The sequence below is a fragment of the Puma concolor genome, chromosome C1, assembly GCF_028749965.1.
Source record: "Puma concolor isolate L17-30 chromosome C1, mPumCon1.1.hap2, whole genome shotgun sequence".
NCBI lineage: Eukaryota > Metazoa > Chordata > Mammalia > Carnivora > Felidae > Puma > Puma concolor.
In genome coordinates, this window is record NC_141674.1 from 100016485 (window position 1) to 100038427 (window position 21943).

Genomic DNA, 21943 nt, shown 5'->3' on the forward strand with positions numbered 1-21943 from the left:
AGAGGCCTCATGGGGGTGCCTGAGGGGCTCCATCCATCACAGGGAGCGTGCTGGGGGCAGGAGGTGGGCAGTGTCATTGGAGTTTTGTAATTGAAGAAGTAGGAAGTAAGAGTGGGCAGGTTCCTAGAGTCAACTGACGGGGGAAACCACGTTTCTCATTCTCTCTCCCTTGCCGTGACCTATGTTTTCCCCAAATGGTTTTAAAAAGTAAAGAAAATGCTGTCTTCCCCCCCTCCCTTTTTTAAAATTTATATCCCTTTATAAAGTTCCTTTGGGGGTTTTTATAGTCAATCTTCCCTTTTTAAAAAAAAAATTTTTTAATACTTATTTTTGAGAGAGAGCATGAGCTGGGGAAGGACATAGAGAGAGGGAGACACGGAATCCGAAGCAGGCTCCAGGCTCTGAGCTGTCAGCACAGAGCCCGAAGCGGGGCTCGAACCCACATACTGTGAGATCATGACCTGAGCCGAAGTTGGACGCTTAATGGATGGAGCCACCCAGATGCCCCGTCTCCCCCATTTTTAGCATTGTTCCCCTATCCCACCCTGCACTCCTCGCCCCCAGACACACATGTACACGCACCTACGCACACAGATTTTTTTTTCTGCTTTGAATCTGTGATAATTGAGACCCATGGGGACTTCAGGAATGTTTAGTTCCTGTCACAATAAGCTAGTATTAAATCATTGTTTTATTGGTAGGGAAGAACCACACTGTCGAAGCCATCTGGTCTTCTGGACAAACTTTTCAATAGGCGATACTTAAAATCGCGAAGGAAGAGAAATTTCACATAATGATACTTCCCATGTCTCTTTTCACAACTATCCTCATTTAAAACTACGCTCTGTGTAGCATGAATTGGTGAGGAAGGGGAGGGGGTGGCTAGTAGGAAATGAAACTCCCGGCTCACTTAACCATTGATAATTGCGAGGCTGGAGGCAACATACTTTGTAAATAGGGACACAGCTTGGGTATCTGTCTGGGGCCTTGCTCTCCAATCAGTCTCTCTCCCTCTTTGGGAATGGAAAATGTTGAAAGTCTGAGGCGAAAGCATATAGGTGGTAAGGCAGAGGGATTTTAACTCTGATTTTTATATATTTATTATTCTTAAAGTTACACAATTTTATTTTTTAACACCTCAAATGGGAAAAAAAAAAGTCAAGATCCTGCAGAAATGCCAGTATTCCATGGACATCCCAGTGGGGTTGGAGGAGTGGGAGGTGGGGGCTGGTTTTCATATTCTGAAATTAAACTTATTTTAATGATATTCCCTTGCATAAAAGAGAATTTGTGAAGTATATTTTAAAAATCAATGCTACAAACCGGCCACATAGCCTTTTAGAGATTCCCTAGTCAATCAATGCCTTCAAAATGATTTTTAAGTGTTGAGCTTTCCCATGAAATATGTGAAAGAAATCCCACTGCAGACTGTGGTTCTTGCCTGGTGGTGGCCCTGTCCTTTCTTTTTGTTTTATTTGCTTTCAGTGTGTGTGATTATTTTCCATTTTAACCCTGGCACCAGGGGCCCTGTGCAAAGAGGCACTTACAAATGTGGTTGCTCCACAGTGGAGAGAATTTCAAGAATGTTGACTATCTTTAGACCTGCTTCATTCTTCACAGATAAGATAGAAACAAAAGAACTCCACTCTGTTGGAAGAAGAAGTTGGTCAAGGAACACTGCAGAAGTGACCACCGGAGTTGAACCACGTGAATAACATAAACGTCCTTGCTTGTGGGCGACACCAGCCCATTTGGGGCAGGACTTGGCTTTAGAGCCTTGAGAAGAGGGTGTTTTCAAATTCAAGTGAACGTTGTATTTAGTCGCCACCGTCTTAGCTGCGACTGAAATACACCTATTCCCCCTTTGATTTTTTTTTTTTTTTTTTTTTTTTTTTTTTTTATTAATTTGATTTTTAGCCCAGTAAAATGTTGATCCGGACACCAGTTCCCACTTAATTCTTCAGTGGCTGGTAGAGTGAGAACTGAGTAAGGGAGAGCCACAGAATAATAGTTAACAGCACCACCCCGCATCTGTTTGAAGAAAAATGCTAATATCTCCTTCCCCTGCCCTTCTTAGGGGTGGTGGTTGGTGGGAGGCAATGTGTGGGGTTGGGGTGTCTGAGCAGGGTGTGGGGGGGGCGCCCCTTCTCCACAGACTGAGCTCTGGAGCACCAGGTTCAGGCTTTGTGCAGATAAGCTCAAGCATGTTAAATGGAGTGGGGGGAGGGGTGTGTGGAACAATCTAAATTTAAACTATAGAATCAACATTTTCTCTAAAAATTGTTCCAGTTTTCCGGAGGCGTGGGTGGATCCTGTGAATTGTGTGCTAACGCACATGCTTTTCCTACACGCTGCTTATGTCAAAACATTTCCAGTGACTTTCTTTTGGGGGGTTTATTTTCAGGCTGTAGATTGGGGGTAAGAACTCTTTTTTTTTTTTTTTTTTTTTTAATAATTTCAAGGATTCTTAGGATGGCTTTTGATTAGAAGATGGAAAGATCGGTGTTCTGATGTAAGCCCTGAAAGAACTTAAATTCGATATTTAATGACTTCTTTGCAAATCTAAGAATTTGAGCATAATAACAAAAGCCACTTAGCATTTAGGTGTTTTGTTTAAGTTAGCATTTGGTTCTTCCAGAAATGGAGGTTGGCGCTATTCTCTCCATGCTGTGGAAGAAAAACTTGAAGCTCCAGCAAGAGTCAGTGGCCGACCCCAGGTTCCGTAGTGAGTGGTAGAGTGCAGATTCTAACTCAGACTCTTCTGCTCAGAATGCAAAGACCTGAGCATGATACTCCTAAGTTAATAATGGAAAGGTGATTTCATTCTTGCAGTGGGGAAGGTGGAAGGCTGTGGGATAGAGATTTTGATAGCGCAGGCCCCTCCCTATACACCCCAAATGGAAGTGACTGGCAGGACCATCCCGTGGTTGCCGTGACTTCACTGGTCTTACTGCCCTTGGGCGCGGATGGCACATCTTGAGCTTAGGACGGTTGCTTTTGTTTAGGATGTCATGTAAGCAGTACGTTTCCATGATTATCATCCCGTTGACTATTCAGAATGATGGCTGCCCTAAAAAATGCCGAAATCCCTTGCCCCAGAATCTTCTGTTCGTTCATAATGCACAACCACCACACTTTCCCCACATTCTTTGGTAGGTTGGACGTGATAAATATGAACCTGCAGCTGTTTCAGAGCATGGCGACAAAAAGAAGGCCAAGAAAGAGAGGGATATGGATGAATTGAAGAAAGAAGTTTCTATGGTGAGTATTAAAATGCTTTTCGTTCTCCTTAAAAATTACTTGTATCATTTTTATTGTATGATCTTCCCCCTCCCCCCAGTCATTTGAGTCAGAGACTTGGCTTCATTTTAAAAGGAAAGCAGTCATTGTACAGACCTTACCGAACTATAGAGGTCAGTATGGAAAATTTCCATTTTTCCAGGCTGTTACGAGGGTTGGAAGAGTTATCCAGGCACCCTGGCCTAGCCAAAGGTGCACAGAAGGAAGTGTGGTTGATACATCATGGGCCTTTGCTTTTCTCTATTTCTGGATTATACCAAACCCGGGGAACCTCCGACCTTCCGGGCTCTGGAGGCTTCCACAGACACAGGCTGGCTAGAACCTCCCTGGTCATCAGAGAAGGCAAGCAAGGTTTTCCTCGAGCTCCAGGACTGATGGGGTTTTCTGAAGTTATGTGGCGGGCACCCAGGGACTTCACGCCACAGCTGTCTCTGTCCTCTGGTGATGGGCGCTCGGCACACAGCTGTGTGGTGGCAGATCCATTAGGCCGCGGTGAGAGACGTGTATCGCCTTCTGCACCGGAGAAAAGCCCGTTTTTGGAGCTTAGTAGCAGCAATGAGCCACATGAATGCTTCACCCCAGTGTTTTTTTTCTGGTACAGTGTTTAAGTCTTCTGTTTCTGTTTTTCCTTAGGATGACCATAAACTTAGCCTTGACGAACTTCACCGCAAATATGGAACAGACCTGAGCCGAGTATGTTGAATTTCCAACTTGTACAGAGTCTCACGTGTCCCTGTGGCATCTCCTCTGTGTCCTGGGAGTAACCCTGGGGACCCTGGGAAGACAGTGATGACAGGCACCATCCGAGTATCTGCTGTGGACATGCAGAGCTTGGGTTTTTATGTGTTTCTTCAGTACCTTGTTTCCCCACGAAACTTTGAAAGTAGATGTTATTTTCCCCACTTTGTAACAGGTGAGATCCAGTCAGGGAGAGCACCAGGATTTGATCCTGAATGACTCCACAGCCGCGCGTTCCCTGGCCCTTGATTACAAACCTTTCTCTCCATTTTTCTACATTCGCGAAATGGAGTTGAATAGTTGACCCTCCAGAACTTCATCTTTTGTACTTCTACCAGTGAGTTCATTGCAGTATGAGAGAGAGAGACACAGAGCACGGGCGGGGGAGGGGCAGAGAGAGAGGGAGACACAAGAATCCCAAGCAGGCTCCAGGCCCTGACCTGTCAGCACAGAGCCCGATGTGGGGCTCAAACTCACCGTGAGATCATGACCCGAGCCGAAGTCGGACGCTTAAGACTGAGCCACCCAGGCACCCCTCATCACCTCACTTTCGATGACACCTTAAAAGGGTTGTTGTGAGAATTCAGGCGAGGCTCTGGATTCAGTGCCTGGCACGGTGAGAGCACTCTGATGCTGAGTGGTGCTGTCTGTTACTCTGCTCAGGGTGGGGTGGGGTGGGGTCACACGGGAACATGAGGCAGAGGAAGGTCCTAACTGAGTCCTCGTTTCCCCTTAACTTCTTGGTTTTCGTTTCCCTGGTCTCCGTACTCCTTAGGGAATTCAGATATTTAAAATAATGTGGACACAAACTACGTAGTAACAGACACTTTGGGCAGAAATTAGCTTTATGTCTTTTTTTTTTTTTTTTCTTTTTTCTGACTTGGGCATTTTGATAATATGAGATTTTGTAATGGTAGCCTTTTATCTCCTGTCTGCTGTCCCATGTGTTTTAAGGCCTATTTAAAGAAGCGTAAGGCCTTTAGTAACAATGGATTTTTCCAGTGAATATTTCTAAACTGGCAACTTGCCTGGGGGTTAGCTAGACCGTGCACCTACGTGAACCCTCTCCAGCCAGACCCTGTGTCAGTTGCCATCCAAAGAATAAAGTTCTTTATTTAAAACTTGGCTGTTAACCACTAACAGGTTGGATTCCCACAGAGATTTTTTTTTTCCTTTTTTGTTTATAGAGGCTTTCTGTCTTCCCCTCCCTGACAGATTCAATAATGCAAAAAAAACTCAGAAGCTCTTAATTTGTAAAACTGAATCAAGGAGTTGGGGTGCCTGGGTGGCTCAGTCGGTTAAGCATCCGACTCTTGATCTCAGCTCAGGTCATGATCTCACGGTTTGTGAGTTTGAGCACCGTGTCGGCCTCCACGCTGTTGCTTAGGATTCTCTCTCTCTCTCTCTGTCCCTCCCCTGCTCTTATGCATGTGCTGTCTCCCCCTCAAAATAAATACACTTTAAAAAAATAAATGAATTAATGAATTAACATTGCTCTATCTTTTTGGTAAAAACGCACTTTGGCATGAGTCCCTTATCTAAATTTAGAAGAGATCAGACTGGATTCAGATTTGTTCATGGACCAGTTTAAGACGAATTTCAGTGTGGATGTTGTGGGGTCCTCTGGGACCTTCCTTGGGCAGCCGTGCCTGGCCCGGGGCGGGGGGAGGGGTGGGGGGAGTCCTCATCAGAACTGGCCGGGTTTTACAGGCTCTGTAGCTTGGGGAATTTGGTTTCCTCCTGAACCCGTTATCCTAGTTCTCCAGCTATCAGGTGGGTATATCCTCTTGTAAGGGCCGGGGCAGGGTGTCTTACGTGTATCCATCCCTCTGCTTCTCAGGGCTTAACAACCGCTCGAGCTGCTGAGATCCTGGCCCGAGACGGCCCCAACGCCCTCACCCCACCGCCCACCACTCCCGAATGGGTCAAGTTCTGTCGGCAACTGTTTGGGGGGTTCTCAATGTTGCTGTGGATTGGAGCGATTCTTTGTTTCTTAGCTTACGGCATCCAGGCCGCCACAGAAGAGGAACCTCAAAATGATAATGTGAGTTCTGTAGTTCCTAACTTAGATGACAAAGTGTGCACAAAGTATTCTCCTGGTCTTTGCCACCCGCCAGTTTTCCACTGGTTACCACTGGTTGGCTGATGTTTTTTAAGCACGAGGGAAAAGCAGGGTTAGCAACTGGGGCCGTCGAGGCCCATCCATTCTTCTTCATTTGTGGTTTCTCCCTCCAGCTCCGGCCCTCTCGATGCTCTTCTGGGCTGGAGGTCCATCCTGCATGTCGCTGCTGTGACAAGGCGGCTCTGCCCAGGTCCCAGCCCGGGTCCGGCTGCCACTCATACGGCAGAGCACGGCCTTTAATGTTGGCACATAATACACATCCAGAGATGTGCGGTGGCCATCCCTCAGAAGTCACACGTTGTTTCAGAAACATGTTTGTCTTCATAAAATGGGAGAAACAGATTCACCTAAAAGATTTTCAAAAGTCTGTCGAGGTGGAGCGACCGAGTCCCTGGGACCCCATTTCTGGCACTCCTGTACACGGTCTCTGGGAAGCTGAATGTGAAGACACGAGCTCTGTATTGGATAATATCTGAAGCCTTGACCTCTCTGTTACAGATTTGTTTTGTATTCAGTCAAGAACTACCTGAATGTTCGCGACTCCTTACGGAGAGCCCACGCTTCTAACCTGTGTGTTCCCTTCCAGCTGTATCTTGGCGTGGTCCTCTCCGCTGTCGTCATCATAACTGGGTGTTTCTCCTACTATCAAGAGGCTAAAAGTTCAAAGATCATGGAATCCTTCAAAAACATGGTCCCTCAGGTACCTGCTGCTTGGTCTTTCCCCGTTGGCAGCCCCACGGGTGTGAACTAGTGTGAAGCTAAGTTCCCGAGTACTTAGTGACTCCGTCAGAGAAAGGGAAACTTCCCCCCCCCCCCCGCCCCCCGCCGACCCAAAACCACACCTCTTCTTAGACCCCCGGCAGAAAGTGATGGCCTCCCTTCTGAGCATACCCTGACAGAGCACCCGAGGGGGACAAGAGAGCCACCTCCAGATGAGCGAGATTTTATAGCTTGTATAAGTAGAAAGATCAGCAATCTTTGTCATGCACTCGGATAATTCACATCAGCGATCATTTTCTAATTTGGCTTTCTCGTGTGACCACCACCCTGCCCTTGTCGGTAGTCGCTTTTCTCTGACTGAACGCTGTCAACCTTTCTGCCTCTAAAGCAAGCCCTTGTGATTCGAAACGGTGAGAAAATGAGCATCAATGCCGAGGAGGTTGTAGTCGGGGACCTGGTGGAGGTGAAAGGAGGAGACCGAATCCCCGCCGATCTCCGAATCATATCTGCCAACGGCTGCAAGGTGGGTTCAGCGGGGCCCGCGCGGCTCGGGCGGGGTGCGGGGGGCGGCCCGGTGTGCGCTCACACAGCCCTCCCGTCTCGCGGGCAGGTGGACAACTCCTCGCTCACTGGCGAATCAGAGCCCCAGACCAGGTCTCCGGACTTCACAAACGAAAACCCCCTGGAGACGAGGAACATCGCCTTCTTTTCAACCAACTGTGTGGAAGGTAGGCCCTTTGGAGGCCCCCGTTCATATCCGCAGCACGGTGTCTGTCTCGGGCATTCGCAACAACGACAAAAGCCAGAGACATCGTCTCTCTTCTTGCTTTATTGGCTCCGTGTCTGACCCCTGTGGTCAAGCACAGCAGATGCGGTTCACTCGCTGGCAGGGAGGTTCAGGAAGCCTGTGGGCGGTCTGTCCTGCTCCCCCATCCCCAGCACACATCTCCTGTTGGCCATGCTAGGCTGGCATGGACTTTGGAGCTGTTCTGCTCACGGATAGAAAGCCCTCTGCCGGTCTCTGAAAGAGCGTACCCCCCACCAAAGAGCGAGCCCTTAAAAACGTGTGTGGCTCGTGTCTCTCTCTTAACCGTGCCAAGTAATCGCGCAGATTCCGTGGCCTCGTTGGTGAAGCGAGGTACATCCAGTTCCCCCTCCCTCTCTCGTTTAAGGCACCGCACGTGGCATTGTCGTGTACACTGGGGATCGCACGGTGATGGGAAGAATCGCGACACTCGCGTCCGGGCTGGAAGGCGGCCAGACCCCCATCGCTGCCGAAATTGAACATTTTATCCACATCATCACGGGTGTGGCTGTGTTCCTGGGTGTGTCCTTCTTCATTCTTTCTCTGATCCTTGAGTACACCTGGCTCGAGGCCGTCATCTTTCTCATCGGTATCATTGTAGCCAACGTGCCAGAGGGTTTGCTGGCCACTGTCACGGTGAGCAGCTTGGGGAAGGCGACGTTCGCTCTTAGACCAGCTTGCATGTGAGACTCCTCCCCTGCCCTCTCCAGAGCGGCTGCCGACCACATGTCTGATCGGACGTGTGTGTGTATAGTTTTTCTTCAGAGCCACATGGTAGGGTTAGACAGCGAGAAGGCCTCGGCATGGTTTTCCGTGGGAGATAGTAGCCCCAAAGCATACGTTTCGGCCTTACCCCATGACCCACAACAGTGTAACGAAGAATTTGGGGGTGAGTGGGAGACCTACAGTGTGGTAAATCCTAGTTGTTTTCACTTCATCTATTGCTTTATTGGGGGGAGAGAGAAAGCCCTCTCTGTACGTGGTCCTGTGACAATTTGCATTTCACAGGATGGCTGGAGAGGTTTAACTTCAGAGAAACTTCTTCTGTATTAGGATGTAGCCAGAGTTGGTATAAGACTCCCTCCTGGTCGAGATTGAAGTCCTCTGCTTCCTCCTGGTGTTTAGGTATGTCTGACCCTCACTGCCAAACGCATGGCGAGGAAAAACTGCTTGGTGAAGAACTTAGAAGCTGTGGAGACCTTGGGGTCTACGTCCACCATCTGCTCGGATAAAACTGGAACTCTCACCCAGAACCGGATGACAGTGGCCCACATGTGGTTCGACAATCAGATCCACGAAGCCGACACGACAGAGAATCAGAGCGGTAGGTGCAGGGGGGGCCGCCGCACGCTTTGGCCCCACCTGTTCACATGGCTTTTTTTTTTTTTTTTAAGTGGTTTTTGGTTTTAGTTTTTTTACTGTTAGGTAAGGAGTCGTGGGCGTGGGTTTTAGACTTTTCTTGACTTTGCCCAAAAGCCTGATGAGTTTCATTACTTGGGAAAGGAGACGTCATCGTTTCACCTTTTATGGGACTTGCGTACAAAGTTGAATGTGTGATTTTCCACTCTTGTTTCCTTGCCTCCATCAGGTGTGTCGTTCGACAAGAGTTCAGCCACCTGGCTCGCTCTGTCCAGGATCGCGGGTCTTTGTAACAGGGCGGTGTTTCAGGCTAACCAGGAAAACCTGCCTATCCTCAAGGTATGCCCAGAAGTTCCTGTTAGCGGTGAGGCTGCTTTGCGGGGGTGTAGATACCACCCAAGACCTCCCCCGAGAGTGTTCTCCTTAATAGCACGTGACCTTTGTGTCCCGTAACGGAACCGTTCCTCGCATGACACTCGGAATGGCCCGTGTGATGCTTTGCTGTGTGTAGCTTGTATTGCCTGTGGATCCGGAATTCCCTTGGTTACCCTGTGGTTCAGAGAGGTTAGAGAAGAGGGACTTAGGGTCAAAACCAACCAGAGGTGGGAGGCAGTCTTCACTGTGAAAAACCGAACAAAATCCAGCCTTCCTCTACAGTGTCACCTAACCTAGCAGGGAGGGAGGGAGGGGCTGCTTCTGTGTGACTGGATGATCGCATTTGCATATCGGGATACAGTAGATTCCAATAAATCCCTTAAGCCGTGTGTTTTCTTAAAATAGCTCAGCTCTTTCTCTTATCTTATTTGTTCTCCACTTGCTTACTGATGATGCAGAACTAAGCTCAGCCTCATGGAATCCATGGGAATTGGGAAATGGCTGTGATTTCACTGTGCTGCCCAGTGGAGACACAGCCTCAGAAAGGTCACGAGCCGAGCATGGGGTTGGTAGAATGAGGAAGGCATGTGCAAGGTCCCCCAGGCTCGCCTGTTCTCAGTGAGGCTGCCTGGGGTGCTTCCAGGGGGGTGGGGGTGGGGAACCAAGCTGTCAAAGAGGATAAAGCTCACTTAGATGGAACAGAGATGGCTTCCACTGTGAAGATAGGACCCCTTTGTCCTTTAAGGGAGATGTTCTTGGCATTGAATTGATGTCGATTTGGGGAGGGGGGTGTTTCTCCTGGGATAAAACTTGAGATGCCTGCCTCCCATATTTCCTTGCGTCACAGTGGAAATTTTGTAGGCTTTGAGCTTAGAACTCAACAGGTATCAGACCTCTCCCAGTTTAAAAGTGCCAGAAAAGGGAACATGGGCTGTATTTCTGAGTATTTCAGGGGTTGCACCCCACAAAAGGCACGCAGTCCTGTTCAGCTTTACTAACTGGCCTTTATTAAAAATGATCCCACTTATTTCACATTTCCTACCAAACCTGACTACCTTTCTTCTTAAATGAGGCTACACTTGCATGTGCAGTCCTGTACGGCCCCAGTTCTAAAGTATTTATATAAAAGTTGGCTACAAGTCCAAATGTTCTTAGTGTGTCAAAGCATACATGTGTCAACAGTATATCACAAAAAAGAAGTATGTGTTACCTCAAGTGTGGTCTTGAACTGAAGATGTTAGCTGATTATATGACTGTTGGAGCTAATAATAGCTTTCAGTTCACACCATTCAGGCCCAGATAATTTTGCACAGTTGAATTATGTTTAAAGTTCTCTGTTTTGCCCTTGACACAGTTTGCCCCCAGTCCTGGGAACGCACCTAAGGGGTTTTCTTTTACGTTGGAGGTGCTGTAAATATTTGGATTCTCACTTGATATTTGCAGATTTATAACCAGAAATACGTGTTTGGGAATAGTGTTGGCTTTGAGACTTTGCAACAGGGGAAGATTAAAAAAAAAAAAGGCTAAAGTAGGTTGGAAGCATGTATTATGGTCTTCCCCAGGGTGGGGGACCCCTCGAGGCACCCCTCTTCTACCAGAAGCCGGATTTGGGATGACGAAGGAAGGCTGACGGGAGGAGGCAGCTAGGGTGTGTGTCTGAAGGGCTGTGACCGGCCGGGGGTCTGAGCACAGGGAGGCCCGTCCCTGCCAACAGCACTGCTTCTGCCTCGCCCACCCGGTCCTCCACTTCTGACACGATCAGAGTACATCTGGGTTACACCGAGTTTTCCGTGGTGCCTGGGTGAAGCGTTTCAGGCTAATTAAGAACGATGTCTGCGTTCACAGCGGGCAGTTGCAGGCGACGCCTCGGAGTCCGCGCTCTTGAAATGCATTGAGCTGTGCTGTGGCTCTGTGAAGGAGATGAGAGACAGATACACCAAAATCGTGGAGATACCCTTCAACTCCACCAACAAGTACCAGGTCACCTGGTGTCGGTGCGGGTGGGCGAGGGGGTGGGCGGGGAGGCACGGGAGCTGGAAGAAGGGCTGTTTGACCTTTTTGAAATGTTACAAGCTTCCACGCTTCCTAAAACCGAACTATTCAAACTTCATGAAAGCTTTTAAGTTTTACCCCAGGCTGCGTATAGAAAGTCCTAATGTATTTGAGTATTATTAGGCTAAACGAAGCCTCCCCTAAAATGTTTGGGGCTCTCTGGGATACTTACTAACGGTTTGGAGGGGGTGGGTGGGGAGGGGGCTGGGTGTCCAGGGATGTGCCCATCGTTGTTGCCACTGTCCCTTCAGGAAAGCTTTAGATACGAACCCGTGCCAGGGATTTCGGGCTGGGTCACTATGCTTGCTTTTTTGGTAGCATTCAAAGCAGGCTACAAGGTGGGAGACCCCAAAGTTCAGATGTAGGAGGTTTTGGTGGTTTTCATGACCGATACCCAGGAGCCAGTGAGCTGTGCTCCCCATTCGGGCCAATGACGCCCAGCCACCTGGCGTTCACGTCTCCACTGTCCTTTATAGCTGTCCATCCATAAGAACCCCAACACGTCTGAGCCCCGGCACCTGCTGGTGATGAAGGGCGCCCCGGAGAGGATCCTGGACCGCTGTAGCTCCATCCTCCTGCACGGCAAGGAGCAGCCCCTGGACGAGGAGCTGAAGGACGCCTTTCAGAACGCCTACCTGGAGCTAGGTGGCCTCGGAGAGCGTGTGCTAGGTATGTGGGCAGCCGGCGGCACAGCCACCCGCCCGGTCCGCGTCTGCACGTTGTGCTGACCTCTCCAAAGCCTTTCGGGAGGAATCCTCCTCCTCGATCTGCCCCCTCCCCCTTGTTCTGAAAACCACAAGGGCCGGGCTGGGGAAATGTTTGGTGCATTGGGCCCGTGAGCAGCAAATTCCTGCTGGTTTGCTTCTGATCCGTACTTAGACCTTTGGTCTCATGCTGGTCAGTTCTGTTTGCCCGGGGAAGAAAGATCGGGGAGAAGAGCTTCATTATCAAACTTTTGTTGCCATGACCCTGACCTACAAACTTAATGAAATTAAAATGAATTGCCAGGGCTTCCAGAATAAAACCGTTTCCTGACTGGCACAGAATGGTTGTGCGTTTACACCAGAGCTTATACGTCAGCTCACAAATTAGATTAACGGTAAACTTTTCACCTAGGATGCTGCCTGTCCTTCCTACCACATCAGAGCCGGTGCAGATCAGAAGGACGTTTCACTGATTGTATAATGTAACTGAAACGGTGGCATTTGTGATATTTTGGAGGTGGACAGATGAAAGTTCCTTATGTAATTCTTCCTGCTCTCCTTAGCTTACTCAGAACTGATTGCCTAGTTCCATACTCTGGTTCATACCTTCTCCTTCATCTAATTTTGAGGTGTCTTTCTTAACATACCCTGGTGCTCAGTAATACTAAAGGAATAGCGAGCAGAGATGTGGGCTCGGTTTTTTCTTTTTTTTCCTAAAAAAGGAAGCAGATGAGGCACCTGGGTGGCTCAGTCGGTTAAGCGTCCGACTTTGGCTCAGGTCATGATCTCACGGTTTGTGGGTTTGAGCCCCACGTCAACCTCCGTGCTGACAGCTCAGAGCCTGCAGCCTGCTTTGGATTCTATCTCCTTCTCTCTCTGCCCCTCCCTCGCTCGCTCTCTGTCTCTCTCTCTCTCTCTCTCAAAAGTAAATAAACATTAACAAAAATTTTTTTAAGAAGGAAGCAGAGACCAATAATTACATGCTTCCCCAAATCTGAGTACCTGAGCGGGCGGGTCTAGAAGCCTGAAATCCTGGGGCTCACCTGCCTCCTCCACATTGGACAATGCCTCCTCCTTTGAGGCTTGGTGATGGATTCTGTCATTCGCATGTTTTGTCTTCCGGTGATTCCACATCATTCATAAAGGTTAAATAAAGCCTCATTCTGTTACAAAAAAATAATTCCCACTATATATGGAGCCGGAGGCGGACTGTCGCCCTAGCCAGCTGCTGTTGTCCTGTGCCTGTTCGGTCAGGGAGGTCCTCACGGGCTGCCTGCTCTCCTTGCAGGTTTCTGCCACCTTTATCTGCCAGACGAACAGTTTCCTGAAGGCTTCCAGTTTGACACTGATGATGTGAATTTCCCTGTGGAAAACCTCTGCTTCGTGGGGCTCATCTCCATGATCGATCCTCCTCGGGCTGCTGTTCCCGATGCCGTGGGCAAATGCCGAAGTGCTGGAATTAAGGTGGAGCCCAGGGTGCCTCCTTGGCATCAGCTTTTAGTGCCCCGGGGCGCCCTGCTCGGTGCCGCGGGAGCCACACGGCCTGCTTGATTTCTCACCTGGCCGATGAGTGTCTTACCTCCAGCACTTCAGTTATCACCAGAAAGGGCCAAGTTGTTTTAAAAGGGTATCATCAGTAGATGGGGGGGGGGCAGGTTTAAAAGAAAACACACACACATTTTGGGGGAAAGAAATGGAAGCGTAATAATATTTGAAAAGAGCAAACGACTTAGCAAGGTTTTACGTTTTGAAATGCTTGGCAGTGCATGGCACGTCTTCTCTGCTTTCAGTCAACCGGTTTTCTAATGGACGGCGTCCTCTGAATCTTTCTAAGCCCCGGAACGTTGTTTGGGTGCACCGACCCGGGGCGCGTCGTCTCCCTTGGTGCCGGCTATCTGATTTGTTTCCGCTTTTTCATTCTCGTTAGTGAGACTGCCCCTCAAAGCTTTGGAAAAGTTACTCCCCCACCACTCGGATTGCGTTCTTAAGTATATTTTTCGGAATGTAATCCTTGGGTCAAAAAAGAGCAGTCACAATTTTGAATTCCTTTTACATACTTACCCTCTCTCCCGAATTGGGCCAGTTTGGGGATTGTTGATCGGCAGTATGTGACATCTTTGCCTGTTAGTGTGATCCGCATCAGATTTTTATCTTTTTTTTTTTTTTCCTTTTCATGGCTAGTTTTAGTAAGTTTGAGTTTTTTATGTGACTGTGTAAAGGAGAAGCAGATACCATGTATCCTGTGTGAACATGTACCAAGATTAAATCTGGTTATTGTTTTGTGTTTTCTGTAAACACACGTTTGTGTTTATGTTTTTGGTTAGTCACTGTTGTATCAATTTAAGTTTGCATTCTTTCCTTTTGATCTTCCAAGATGAGTAATCCTTAATACTTCCTCGTGCCTGTTTACAGAAGACTCTCTTTGAGGTCATTTCGCTTGGCGGCTGCCTTTGCTAAATTGTCCTGTTTCTTGTTCAGGTTATAATGGTCACTGGAGACCACCCCATCACTGCCAAAGCCATTGCCAAGGGTGTGGGCATCATCTCAGAAGGCAACGAGACCGTGGAAGACATTGCTGCCCGCCTCAACATCCCAGTGAGCCAGGTGAACCCCAGGTGAGGCAGGAAGCTCGAGGCACGGTCTGCCTTGAATGTGCAAATGCTGGAAGTTGGGAGTCATCAGCCTGGGTCTCCGATGGTTTGCTTCCAGGCTTGCTCCTGAATAGGGATTGCCCCTACGGTTCCAGAAGGCAACCCTGTCCTTCCACGGAAGGGTTGCCCTGAGAGCGAGTCCTTATGGCCAACCCCTAGGTGGTGCTTACGGTTCTAAGCACTTGGCGCAGTAATGTATTAAAGTAGGTATTATTCCCACTTGGCAGAGCAGGGAAGCTGAGGCTTCGTCCTGAAGTACGCTCTGCGGCCGGGCTTCCGATTCCCTGCTGTTAACCGCAGATCATACCGCCTAAACCTAGCAGCAAGTCAGTTTCTAGGGCCACACTCACTTGTCCAAGTAGGTCAAACATGGAGAATTCGGCAATACGGTAAACTAGATGAGAGATAAAGCAGTATTGTTTTGATGTTTCGTTAAAGTTTGGGACCCCTTCACCTACTTCAGGGTTATTAGAGGGTTTGTTCTGCTGTCTAGAATTTGGTCCTTTTACTTGAGTGCGTCTTCTATAAAGACCAGGAAAGGAAAATGACAGGCAGGCTGCCCCCCAGGTGTCTGTGATCCTTGAATGGAAGGAATAGAGTAGAAGATGCTTTGTATCCTGTAGAATACTGCACAGAGAATCGCTTTCACCTGATGGGGAAAATTCCCTCTGGCTTTACGTTGCTTACAAAGTGTTCTGCATCGAAGAACAGCCCCGCTCGGTGACGAGCATCATGTTGGCGAAGCACGGGGTGACCTCTTTTCCTATCCCGATCCTAGAGATGCCAAGGCCTGCGTGGTCCACGGAAGCGACCTGAAGGACATGACCTCCGAGCAGCTGGATGACATTCTGAAGTACCACACGGAGATCGTGTTTGCCAGGACCTCTCCTCAGCAGAAGCTTATCATCGTGGAAGGCTGCCAGAGACAGGTTAGCGGGCAGCCGGGACCGGTCTCTGATCTCCGTGACGGCAGGGCCCGGCTTTTCTCAGACTCACCGTCTGTGTGCCAGTGTATGCCCTGGGCGTGGCTCCGGGGGGGGGGGGGGGGGGGGGGCGGATCTTGATAACGGTCTAGCAGTGCCATGCGCTTTACAACACACGTCTCCACTGTGGCCCAGAGTCTGAGCCCCCACACTTGTCTGGAATAGCAGTACAGGCTCCTCCTGTCTACACTGGGGCTGTGAATGGCCAGGAGAGACTCTCATCCCGCACCTTGAGAAGACCTGTAAAGGAATGGGGTTTTCCAGAGATCTCCCCAAAGTCCTGCGTTTGAGGAGCTCTCGTTGGGGCGGGGAGGATGTATTTGTCATCACTCCTCTGTTCTCTTGTTGAGTAGTGGCTGGGTGGCTTCTTGGGCTGAGCCGGTTCTGAGCCCCCAGAGAGTCTCCGTAGGAAAGGGACAGTGTCTGTAGTGCCTCGGGTACTCCTGCCCGGGGACTGTGTGGCTCTTACAGACCCCTCCCCCTTCTTCGGACAGGGGGCTATCGTGGCCGTGACTGGCGATGGTGTGAATGACTCTCCAGCCTTGAAGAAGGCAGACATCGGGGTTGCCATGGGGATCGCTGGCTCTGACGTGTCTAAGCAAGCTGCTGACATGATTCTTCTGGATGACAACTTTGCGTCCATTGTGACTGGAGTCGAAGAAGGTGAGAGCAGTATGTGTAAAGCGTCCCCCAGAAACTCCTCCCGTTGCTGTCAGTCTGTAGCCGTTTCCGGCCTGCCCATCTCTTTTGAGCTACACGGTGAAACAAACTCTTGCATTCCCAGGTCGTCTGATCTTTGATAACTTGAAGAAATCCATTGCCTACACCCTGACCAGTAACATTCCAGAGATCACCCCCTTCCTGATATTTATTATTGCAAACATTCCACTACCACTGGGGACCGTCACCATCCTCTGCATTGACTTGGGCACGGACATGGTGAGTGATTCTCACAGCTCAGGCCCTGTCTCACCTACGGCTGCTTGCCGGCGTCCACGAGGCCGTGGCGGCTCGCTGTAGTGACACCGGTGTGCGTCACGGCCTCCGGGAAGCCGTGTTCTCACTCCTTCTCCGAGGCAACTGTCAGCGCCTGTTTGTCAGAGAGCAACGTTATATAAAAGGGAAGATTCTTTTTCTTTTTTTTGATGGAACTGGTAATAACATCTCATGGTACAAAGAATGGTTTTAAAAGGGAGAGGGCAAGGAAGGTTCACGAAGTCAGCTTCCTGGTATCTGACGACGTTTATACTCCTCCCTCCCCACCCCCCCCCCCCCCCCAGGTTCCTGCCATCTCCCTGGCTTACGAGCAAGCTGAGAGCGACATCATGAAGAGACAGCCCAGAAACCCCAAGACGGACAAGCTTGTGAACGAGCGGCTGATCAGCATGGCCTACGGGCAGATCGGTGAGCCACTGTCCCCGGACACCGGCACTGAGCAGGGAGCGTCTGTCGTGGTGGGGGCAGCCTAGGGGCTTGCTTTGGAGGACTTCAGATCTAGCAAGAGCCAGGAAACAGTGTGAGACTCAGGGGAGCTTTTTGTACAAAATCCTCTTGAGTGAGAAGAAATCTTCTGCTGTCTGCCCAGTTACTTCTTAGTGGAAACCGTAGTTCTTCAGCCTGGGCTCGGCGGTCCCTCAGCTCGCCAGGCACAGGTCATTCAGAGGCAGTCGTTCCCGGGGGTACGTAGTACTGGCCATGGATTTGGATAGAGAGTTAGGCTTTGACGAAGTTGCATGAGCTTGAAAGTTTGGCTGGCTAGTCACCACCACATGGTGACCCCGCACCGGGCTTGATCTCTGCTCCACCGGTGGGGCTAACAGGTGGTCTCGGAGACCTCATTTTAAGGAGGTCCGGAGCATAGGAGGAAACGTGCCCTGGGGAATTCAGGACAGTGTGGCGAGACCAGATGCCAGGGGAGAAGCGAAGGGCCCTGAAAAGGAAGGAGGGGGAGGGTTGGGTCAGAAAGTGCCCCGTTCACTATTTCAAATGTGGGAAAAGGAGATGGGGAAAGAAGTTTCCGTGTAGCAGAGATTAAAACATAGGGAAGCATTTTCCCCTGAAAGGCTGTGCCCTGGTAGAGGCAGATGGTGAAGTCAGAGCCGGGGGGCCACATGTCTCCGAGTGAGACCTGTGTGTCGTCTTTTAAAGCTCTGAAAAGTGACTCAAAAAGAGAAGAGGGCGCTGGGTGAGGGATGTGTCCCTGTGGTCCTCCATACTCCCTGTCATCTGTCAACTGGTGACCAAGACCGCCCTGAAGGCAGTCAGGTGAAGTGCGTGCAGATGCCCCAGACCAGGTTAAAGGCGTTTTTCCGCACTTGCAGGGATGATCCAGGCGCTGGGAGGCTTCTTCACTTACTTCGTGATCCTGGCTGAGAACGGCTTCCTCCCGACCCACCTGCTGGGGCTCCGCGTGGACTGGGATGACCGCTGGATCAACGACGTAGAGGACAGCTACGGGCAGCAGTGGGTGAGCACGGGTCTGGCCAGTGGGAGGACCCTCCAGCCCCCGGGAGGGACGGTGGCCACTCAGCCACCAGCCGTGCGGGCCACGGGCCAAGCTTACCTGGCTGCCTTCCGTGTCCCAGACGTACGAACAGAGGAAGATCGTGGAGTTCACTTGCCACACGGCCTTCTTCGTCAGCATCGTGGTGGTGCAGTGGGCTGACCTGGTCATCTGTAAGACCCGGAGGAACTCCGTCTTCCAGCAGGGGATGAAGTGAGTAGGGAACGCTCGGGGCCCTCACCCAAGGGGTCTGGGGATTTCTCAACTCTGTGCAAAACCCCGGCACCTGACACATGGCAGTTTCTGGAATCTCGCTTTTGGAGATTTAGGAAGCAAATTGTGATCTTCTTTTTTTTTCATCTGCCCTCATGTTCCGGAGTATAGCTCCTACACAGAGACCTCGATCTGCCCTTTGACGCGTGGATGGCTTTCGAAGATAAACTTCTGTTTGTGTCCTTAAGCTTTCTCTCCCCTTGATTCTTTAGGAACAAGATCTTAATATTCGGCCTCTTTGAAGAGACGGCCCTTGCTGCCTTCCTTTCCTACTGCCCTGGAATGGGCGTGGCCCTGAGGATGTACCCCCTCAAGTAAGTCGCTCCTCTTCCAGCTCCACAAAGTGCGAGATAGACGTGGAGCGTTTCCTCTCGTGACGTGTGCCAGTAGCTACTATTGTTAGGAATTGGTCCAGAATTCCTCTGGACTGGAAATTAGGAAGGACTGGCCAGTGCTCAGGCTTTGGCTAAACGGGATCTGGTACCACGGTACCAGATCGCTCACCGGCCAACCGCGTGAGTGCTTGCGTGCCCCATGGCGCCAGTCCAGTTGTCATTAGAGGTGGACCAGATGTGCCCTGGGGTTTGGGGATCAGGTTCAGCTCTTGATTTGCTTTCCCTAGCCCCTGTGTGTTCCCACCACAGGCCCCAGCCGTTGTGGGCCTCTGAATCCTCTGCTTTCCCAGGAAGGAGGTGGGAGAAGTGAGCTTGAGGTGGATCACGGGGGGAGGGGACCAAAGAAAGCTGACCGCTGGTCTTTGCTCAGAACCAAACTGGCCTTTTTAAAACACAGTGAAGGACTTTGTGGTAAACCCCCGTATGTGAAAAATTCGGGTTTATCAGAAGTCCAAATTCTGGTACTTTTAGAAACAGAGGGTGTTGGGTGGGGTCTACTCACTGGTTGAGGTTAAGCGACTGCATTTGATGAAAAGATGCTAAGGCACAGAATGTGGCCCCTGTACAACATGAGCTTTTGATGTCGAAGTCTCCCCAGCCTCTCTCAGACCCATCCCACCTGGCTTGTAGCTGACACTTCCTTCCATTGACCCCAGCCAAGCCCCATGGGCCTCATTGACATCTTGTCACTGCAGACATCCTCGGTGCAAGGCTGGCCTGGCGTCTAGGGTCTGTCTCACTAGCGTCTAAGTGGTCTTTCTAGCCTTCTCTTGTAGCCATTCTTGTAGCCATGGAAGTTTCTGTAGGTGAATTCAATACTCTCTTCCCCTGCACATGTACTTGGTCAGGATATTCCCCGCCCCTCCTCCACCCCATCGGTCTGGGTAATCCTTCAGGGCTGATTGCCCTGGAGCTCACCCCCCTCAGACATGTGCAGGTACACCCCTTCTTTGGTATTACTGGTCACGTCTACTCCTCCCTAGATTGTAATCTTTAAGGCATGGGCTATCTTGTTTGACTTCGCATCCCCAGCACCCTGCACAGAGCTGGCGTACAACAGGGGCAGGCCTTGTCCGAGGGGAATTTTGTCTGCTTGAGCCCACTGTTTGTCAAGAGGAGGCCAGGAGAACCACCGAGCTCTCTCAAAGCCTGAAGTGGAGAGTCACACTGAAATAGAGTAGGGCCTCAGGACCTCCTTTGCTGTGCCTACAGAGTTTGTTCCCAACAGGTTCTACCCAATTAGGAAGGTGGTTCAGTTACTCTGGGCGACCGAGCCAAAGGAGATCATCTCTTAGCTGTGGAGGAAGACCTCTAGCGCCAGGCAGAAGAGATTGCCAGGCTTCTGCCCTGGGAACGCCTTCCTCTGTTGACTGCAGAAGTTGGTAGTCAGGAAAGCATGGCCCTTGACAGGGCTGTCCAGGGTGCCGGTCTCCAGGCTGGGGATGTGGCAGCAGCCGCTGGGCTCCCAAAGCTCTGTTCTCTATTAGGGCTCAGCTTTTTTCATTCCCTGGCACTGGGATTCAGCACCCAGCTGACTGAATTCAAGGGATGGATACATGGTTCTGATCTACTCTGGCAGTGCTTTATCTTCAGATGCCAGGACGTTAGATATAATGTATATATACCACACTCAAGTTCCTCAAACGCTTTAGAAAGGGGAAGAAAGTAAATGCCCATTTGCTGGGGGATGGTCAACAGAAAATCTCAACTTACCCTATAAACCAAACTTGTAAAAGGGGATTCCTTCATAAAGTCTGCAGTCTGGTTTCCTGAGCCTCTCCAGGCCCTGGGTGCAGGGAGCAGCATTCTGTTCTTAAGACCTTTCTGTGTGTTCTGTGCTAATGGCTCAATAGTTAACCATGATTATACTTGGTTCCTCCTTCCAGGCTATTCCACTGTCCTGGGTGATATGTGGTTTCTCTTTCCTTTGACTTGTGTTCATGTATAAATTAGTACCTGATTCTATTTCCAGACCTACCTGGTGGTTCTGTGCCTTCCCCTACTCTCTTCTCATCTTCGTGTACGACGAAGTCCGAAAACTCATCATCAGGCGACGCCCTGGCGGTAATTTCATCTTACCTTCAGCAGGGTTGTGGGAGAGGTGGTATTTCTGTGTCTTTTATTTCCTCTGAAGTGTCTGGGCTCGGCCCAGGCCATTGGACCAGCCAACTGCCCAACGCTACAGTCCCATCCTCACGATCTCCATTGAGGTTTCAGAACCGATCGTATTTTAGACTACAAACCAAATACGATCCAGTGGAAAGTTGGGCAGAAACCTAAACCATCTTCCCAATTAACATGTTCTTTCTAAAAACAAAGAAAGAGAGTTGAGGTCTAATGCCGAATTTGAGTGACCCCCCCCACCCCCACCCCCGACCCTGAGCTTCGTCACCCACCCCCAGGTCACTCCTCGACACTCTTTCTCCCACTGTGCCCTAGAGCCAGGACTTGCTGCAAGTGTCTTGTCTCTCTTTGCTGCCTATAGGCTGGGTAGAGAAGGAAACCTACTACTAGGCCCCCCCGTGTCCTGCACGCCGTGGAGCATCCTACCACGCACCTGCACCCACCCCCCACGCCCTCTTTGTGTACTTCAGTCTTGGAATTCGGAACTCTACCCTGGTAGGAAAGCACCGAAGCATGTGGGGGAAGCGAGACGTCCCGGAATGAAGCATGTAGCTATACGGGGGGGGGGAGGGGGGAGGGCTGCCTGACAAACACCGTCTATGGGAATGACAGCGGGGAAGGTTTTTATGTGCCTTTTTGTTTTTGTAAAAAGGAAAACTTGGAAAGACTGAAAGAATACATTTTATATCTGGATTTTTACAAATAAAGATGGCTATTATAACGGAATCGATCTTGTGCCCTCATCACCTTCGTGGCCCTGATGTCAGAGTGTGGTCCTCTGCGTGCATCCCTGTACTGGCTGCTTCAACAGCCCGGAACTTGTTGGCACGGCAAACCCA

The 21943-nt window shown here is 50.1% G+C and overlaps 1 protein-coding gene and 1 long non-coding RNA gene across 2 annotated transcripts in view; one reads left to right on the forward strand and one right to left on the reverse strand.

The window, feature by feature from the left end:
* ATP1A1 (ATPase Na+/K+ transporting subunit alpha 1) overlaps positions 1-21830 on the forward strand; it is a 29768-nt gene extending 7938 nt beyond the window's left edge. The window contains exons 2-23 of the mRNA XM_086717918.1: positions 3157-3261; positions 3934-3993; positions 5879-6082; positions 6747-6860; positions 7269-7403; positions 7491-7608; positions 8053-8321; positions 8811-9009; positions 9274-9383; positions 11265-11399; positions 11948-12140; positions 13464-13639; positions 14654-14790; positions 15605-15755; positions 16304-16472; positions 16594-16748; positions 17090-17213; positions 18131-18276; positions 18395-18525; positions 18798-18899; positions 20953-21044; positions 21466-21830. Coding sequence (XP_086574044.1) covers positions 3157-3261; positions 3934-3993; positions 5879-6082; positions 6747-6860; positions 7269-7403; positions 7491-7608; positions 8053-8321; positions 8811-9009; positions 9274-9383; positions 11265-11399; positions 11948-12140; positions 13464-13639; positions 14654-14790; positions 15605-15755; positions 16304-16472; positions 16594-16748; positions 17090-17213; positions 18131-18276; positions 18395-18525; positions 18798-18899; positions 20953-21044; positions 21466-21494 — 3054 coding nt within the window. The 3' untranslated portion in view covers positions 21495-21830. The remainder of the gene's footprint in view (positions 1-3156; positions 3262-3933; positions 3994-5878; positions 6083-6746; positions 6861-7268; positions 7404-7490; positions 7609-8052; positions 8322-8810; positions 9010-9273; positions 9384-11264; positions 11400-11947; positions 12141-13463; positions 13640-14653; positions 14791-15604; positions 15756-16303; positions 16473-16593; positions 16749-17089; positions 17214-18130; positions 18277-18394; positions 18526-18797; positions 18900-20952; positions 21045-21465) is intronic.
* Positions 16962-18481, reverse strand: LOC147578278 (uncharacterized). Its single transcript, XR_015255028.1, has 2 exons — positions 18373-18481; positions 16962-17739 (listed from the first exon to the last, which is right to left on the reverse strand). It is a non-coding gene; the product is annotated as an uncharacterized LOC147578278 (long non-coding RNA).
* Positions 21831-21943: the final 113 nt, after the last annotated feature.